Genomic DNA, 6,613 nt, shown 5'->3' on the forward strand with positions numbered 1-6,613 from the left:
GAAGTGTGAGCTGCTAAATCTCCGTGTTTCTTCTTCTCAAGTTGTCTTCAGGGAATACCTTAATACAGCTACTTTGAATTGTCTTGACTGTCAGATATCAATCATATAATATCACACTGTGTGCGTTATTGAAGTGTGCGATACCTTTGAGGATATCTTCCGCCACCCAAGCAGTAATTAAACTAATCTTTCGCCACTCGATCTGTGTGCTAAGTTCGCACAGTGGCGGGACTTTGTACCACTCTGCACCTCGGGCAAGACAAACATGGAGTTTAGTCCGACCATGATGGAACGCGTCTCGAGGGAGATGCTTCAATCACCTTACCACAGCCGCCAAAGCGACCCGTCCCCGGTGAAGAACTGTGGCGGGTATGATTCGTTGGACACATTATCGCCCGCCTCGGGGTACTACTCTCATCACCGTCACCATCACCTCCAACACCGTCATCATCAACAGCAGCATCAACAGCAGCAGCAGCGTCGTCTCCAACAGAGAGAAGAGATACAGAGAGAGTTGGAACGCCGCGCGGAGAGAGTGATGGCAAGCCCTCAGGCCACAGAATCTCCCAAGCGGCAATTTTCTTCCTTCATCTCCTGCATGTTCGCCGCTTCTCCTACGTCGTCGGCGGCGTCTCCTGCGCCTACGTCGCCCCTGATGCTGTCTTCTCCTTCGTCGGTATCGTCGTCGCCTTACTACCCACAAAGCCATCATCGCCTCGGCAACAACGCCATGCCGTCTGCCACCAAGCGAGAGATGAGGTTGAAAGAGAACGACCCCCTGTCTCCTCACATCTACTCCCGTTCCCCTTCCTCCTCTCACTTCCCCGCCTCGCTTTCCCCGGGGAAGACTCTGACCCCTTCCCACTGCAAGAGGAGGCTGGACTTCAACCACAACCCCGTCTCCGACCACGACGGCGACCTCGACCACAACTTCAACATCAGCTACGCCACGGCCGCAACAACGACCATAGACGAGATGGCGCTGGGCTTCTACCCGCGTGACCTGAGCCCCAGACTCCCCCTGTCCCAGGGAGGGGGAGATGAGGGGGCTGCTGGCCTAGGGAGGGTCCCTGCCGTGGCGGTTGCTCGGAGGAACGAAAGGGAGAGGAACAGGGTCAAGCTGATTAACACGACCTTCGCCACGCTCAGAGATCACCTTCCTCACGGGGGCGGGGCCAGGGCGACAAGCAAGAACAGGAAGATGTCCAAGGTATTTCATTTACTTTACTTTATTAGTGTCCCATTTGTAGTGTCCTCAATCTGAAACTGGTTTCTGTACCTGATAGTTGTAAGCCAGTGATAATGTAGTTCTACTAGATTCCGGTATTAAGGCAGACCCGGTAGACAAGATGGCTGCACGATTATCCATGTAAGCAATGTACCATACCTCCAAAGAAAAGAACCCTTACAGTTTTCTGAAACACACTAGCTGTGTTAGTACGTGTTGTATGCGTGTGTGAGAGTTCCACCTACACACTACACTACACCACTACATATGGCGACGAGGATTTCGAACTTACAGCAGGTAAACAAATTCGATCGTTCTGCACTTCAAAACACCACGTGCGTCGGCGAACAATGGCTACAGCACTTCCCCACTTTGACAAATTTCCAGTGCACTCGGAAGAGGCGACAGCTGGCACAAGATGGAAGAAGTGGCTGGCAAGGTTTGAACTGTTGATGACTGGTCTCAATGCAATATTACCAACAACAACAGAAACGAGACTCCAAGCTGACGCCCTACTACTACCCAGCACCCCTGGAAGTAACAGCGAAGAAGGGCTCCATGCTGACTGCTGCTTCTGATGATCGGCAAGTCACCAGAAATTCATCCTTTTTCAAAATAGTCCCGCCTGCACCTCAGAAGACAATAGACCCCCCACAGCGTCTTGATGAAGAAGGGAGAGAAGAAGAAGACCCCAACAACTCCAGTGATGACAGTACCAGCAACCCCTCACAGAGAATCCGCAAGAAACCCCATTACCTCAAGGACTATGTTCCCTGAACAATCAAAACTTGCATAATGTAAAGTCTCAGTTAGAAGGAAAATCCAGACAGAAAGACAGTAATCATTTCTTATTTTCTTCTAGCAATTTTCGGTTTTCGAATGACTTGATTGCAGCTAAGCTGAACCTTTCAGTATTACTTCGACGTCTAGTCACCCTGTGTTTGTAATCTCCCATTCTAGTCAATTTAATCAATGTATAAATAACCTGTGTTGAGGAAACGCTGAGTGACATTCCGGACGATAAACAATACATGAAGTTCATATCAAGTGAATCACCATCAAGTGTTTTTATTGACAATATAGAACATGACATTCTGTTTGATATCTAACAGTGTATGATTCAAGTCATAATCATGTTGGTCAATTATTTCAATGAACAGCTATAAAGCATTGTTAATGTTACAGAAAGCCAATGATGAATTATTTCAGAATTATGCAGCAGCTCGATAAAGTAATCTTTGTATAATTATTGAATAAGCATGAAGTTTAATTCTAAGGTAAGGAGGGATGTAGTGTCCTCAATCTGAAACTGGTTTCTGTACCTGATAGTTGTAAGCCAGTGATAATGTAGTTCTACTAGATTCCGGTATTAAGGCAGACCCGGTAGACAAGATGGCTGCACGATTATCCATGTAAGCAATGTACCATACCTCCAAAGAAAAGAACCCTTACAGTTTTCTGAAACACACTAGCTGTGTTAGTACGTGTTGTATGCGTGTGTGAGAGTTCCACCTACACACTACACTACACCACTACACCATTCGGGCTGCCTTCTCCCGGTGGAAAGCTAGCAGCAACAAGAATCGCGCTACTAAGGTGTGTGTGTGCATGTTTAGGTGCAACCAGCCACCTGCACATATGGCAGAATGACCGCTGTTTTTTGGGAGGTGGGACATGGATACCGTCTCCGAGCCCGCACATAAAGTTAACCCGTGTCCGTATCGGCCTGGATTTGAACACCAGGTTTACAAGTGCAGGGCTCTACCAACTGAGCTACCCCCCCCCCCCCCCCTCTTCCCCATTTCATACCATTCGTTACTCTTTTGCATTCTGATACCGTCTGTTCTCTTTTTCTCTTCGTGTCTATCCCTGTCTGTCTGTTTGCCTGACTGCCTCAGTGCAGCTTATTCTGTGTCTGTCTGTCCGTCTGTCTGTCCGTCCGTCTGTCAGTCTGTCTGTCTATCTGTCCGTCTCTCTGCCTCTCTGTTCTATTTGACCAGATTTTTACGATTTACAGCAAAACTCATCTAACTTACCGTGTCTCCTTTTCTAGGTAGAGACGCTGCGAGCAGCTATAGAATACATCCGCAAGCTTCACACGCTGATCAAGGAGAGACAGGCTGCCTCGGGCATCACCACCAAAGACGGCGACAACAACCCCTTCCACCCCCTCATCAAGGTAGAGAGCATGGAACTCGAATCGGCGTGCCTGCATGAGATCGCTGCCTCCGCCGCCTCCTCTTCCCTCGCTTTGTCGTCGTCGGCGTCGTTGATATTGTCGTCGCCGCAGTCGTCTGCGGGAGGGGGAGGGAGGAGTCCCGGGGGATCTGATGACGCGTGCTCCACGTATGACCATCTGAGCACGGAGGAGGAGGATCTGCTGGAGTTTGCCAGCAACTGGTTCTAAGGTCAGTGGACTATTTATAGTGCGGTGCATCTAAGCTCTAGTTTGAAGTGTTCCACTTTTGAACACCTTTTTTTATTACAGTTTTGAACACGTTTGACATGGTAAATAGATCTACTTGCAAAAGTAGCACACATGGTTAGGCACCAAAAAAAAAAGTCTGTTTACGGTATCCCGACCGACCCTTTTTTTTTCGCGCGACCCTAGACTTTTTTTTTTGGCATTTGGGGAAAAAAAAGTCTGTTTAATTTAGCAAAATAACTTAAAAATATGTTTTTGGGGGAGAAAAAAAAAATCCCGACCTACCGACCCTATTTTTTTGTGTGCCTATGTTACCGTAAACAGACTATTTTGTTGTCGTTGGCCTTAACACTAAACACTGTTATGCGACACTGTGTTTCCTACTGATTACAACAAGTGTGTTCAAAAGTGGAACGCTTCAGTTTACACTTCACTCGCCTATTTTCTGTCTGTTGGTTAATCTGTGTGTCCATTCGTCTCTGTTTGGATGTGTGTTTGTTTGTTTGTTTGTTTGTTTGCTTAACGCCCAGCCGACCACGAAGGGCCATATCAGGGCGGTGCTGCTTTGACATATAACGTGCGCCACACACAAGACAGAAGTCGCAGCACAGGCTTCATGTCTCACCCAGTCACATTACTCTGACACCGGACCAACCAGTCCTAGCACTAACCCCATAATGCCAGACGCCAGGCGGAGCAGCCACTAGATTGCCAATTTTAAAGTCTTAGGTATGACCCGGCCGGGGTTCGAACCCACGACCTCCCGATCACGAGGCGGACGCCTTACCACTAGGCCACCGTGCCGGTCTGGATGTGTGTGAGTGTGTCCCTATCTCTGTCTGTCTGTCCGTTTTTCTTTATTTTGGTATTGCCCTTGGCTATCCTCTTTAATAACCGCAAGCAAATTCAATACCGCAGTAGTGTTGCTTCCTGCTTCCAGATCGACTGGGGTGCATGCAAATGAAAAACATATTGTAATATAATGTCAATAGTGTGCTTAAAAGTGCAATATATGATATTATTACCCTCGCTACCTCGACATTGCGTCATAATTTATTCATTTATCTTGCAGACAGACGTCGGCATTATGCTGTGGGGGTCTCACAGGCAGAGTTATTACTGAGATCTCACAACCGCAGCGTTATTTCCGCGACGAGTGACGTTCACACCCCAGGACTAAATGCATCAGAGGAGTTTAAATCGGAACACAAACTTATCCAAGAACCTGTCGCATTGCTACAAAGTTGCTTGTGATGACAGGTCTCAGTGTGTGTTTACTCAAATTGAACGACATTGATCGAAGAAAGAAAGAGAAAAAGGAGAAGGAAAAGGAGAGGAAAAACGCCCCCCCCCCCCCTATGCTACTTAATATACTTGCGCCTTGACTCCATTCTGCAGACATAAGAGGTTCTTGTCCACGTTCGTGCCACGGTTTTACCCTCTCTAGTGAGTGTCAGGCGTCAGTGAGCGTGACGTGACGACCAGGGGGAGACAATTGATGCTTGTTGTATGCACACGCCGCCTCCAATCTGCATCTCCGCGGTGTGGTGCTGCACTCATTCGCGGTCACAATCTGGGGTGGAAATCAATTGACGTAACCGCGGGACGTCAACAGGTGACACACCACGTGACACGAACGGCGGTCTCTGATTGGTTGAGACATTTTGCACGAGCGATTGATTTTGTTGGTGGTGCACTTCAGTTGTCCATGCACGTGCAAAAGTCGTTTGCGGTTTGCGTTTTTTAATTTTTATTTTATTTTATTGTTCTTCCTCCCCTTTACTTTACAGACTTCTCGCTTTTTCCCACCCCTTCTTTTTTTATTTGAATTTCTCTTTTTTTTTCCACTCCATTTAGTGCGTGTGTGCTTAACGAAGGGTGTCTAAGAAACAACTCAAGGTAGAGAACTTTAAGCGGTGTTTATCAGGTTGCATTGCGTGGCAGTGCGGGTCTTGACTCCAAGCCAGCGTGTGTGTCGTACGTTATGGGGCGTGGCGACAATCAACCCACAGAGGAAAGCAACGATTGGGTGTGAATGTCAATGCCAGTACTGAATTTCTAGTGTTCTTTTTCAGTCACTTGAGAAATTTGGGCGCTCGCGTACATGACCATTAACACATTATTGGCATATTAATCGGCCAGTGACTGGCACTTTAACGACAGTCAGCGTACACACTTTGTCCTTCAGTGTCATTGCTGGGGAAGATCTTTACTGATGTGTGACTGCTACTTTAAGAAAGATTTGGTTTACAAATTTGCCATTATTTTCTGATTGTTTTTTTCCTGTCAATTTTCCTTTTTGATTTCTGAAAGGAAAGAAATCAGAGCCAAACCTACAACTTGTCAAAGGTATTGGTTTCAGCTTGGACTGTTTGAAGTTTTCTGTGCTTGTTTCATTTTTCTGTGAAAAATCAGTACATAATTTTTATGAAGAACGCTTGGGTAGCCGTTTATATATTTTTTATGTGAATGAGTGTGTGTGTGTGTGTGTGTGTGTGTGTGTGTGTGTGTGAGAGAGAGAGAGAGAGAGAGAGAGAGAGAGAGAGAGAGAGAGCGCGCATATGGGTGTGCGTGTGCGTGCGTGCGTTCGTGTGTGCATGTGCGTGTGTTATTTTAATACGATCTCATGTTTTTTTGGTCAGGATTTTGCCTAATGCGCTACACTTTTCATTCCATAAAGTATTTCAGCCCAGGTTGAGCTTGTATTTCACGATTGCATACCGTATTAATCAGATCTCAATGTTTGAAATATGTACAATTTGTGCAGAATTTCCAAGACATCTTATATAAAAAAAATCGCAAGGTATAAATTTCCTTCCGTTACAAAAGATCTGTTCATATCCGGTATGTGTTTCGCAATAGTTGCTACAAACATTCCTTATTTTGTTACTCCCGATTGTATTCCAATGTATATACGTGCGCAAGTATTATGGAGTATCGTCTTTACTATGAATAATGGG

At 46.4% G+C, this 6,613-nt stretch overlaps 1 protein-coding gene across 1 annotated transcript; it reads left to right on the plus strand.

Annotated features, from left to right (window-relative positions):
• The first annotated feature begins 265 nt into the window (after nt 1-265).
• Nucleotides 266-3,635, plus strand: LOC138961119 (uncharacterized). The gene is made up of 2 exons (XM_070332720.1): nt 266-1,210; nt 3,282-3,635. Exons 1-2 carry the CDS (start codon nt 266-268, stop codon nt 3,633-3,635), a joined length of 1,299 nt encoding a protein of 432 aa, XP_070188821.1.
• Nucleotides 3,636-6,613: the final 2,978 nt, after the last annotated feature.

This window comes from Littorina saxatilis, linkage group LG3, assembly GCF_037325665.1.
Source record: "Littorina saxatilis isolate snail1 linkage group LG3, US_GU_Lsax_2.0, whole genome shotgun sequence".
In the NCBI taxonomy this organism is placed as follows: Eukaryota; Metazoa; Mollusca; class Gastropoda; order Littorinimorpha; family Littorinidae; genus Littorina; species Littorina saxatilis.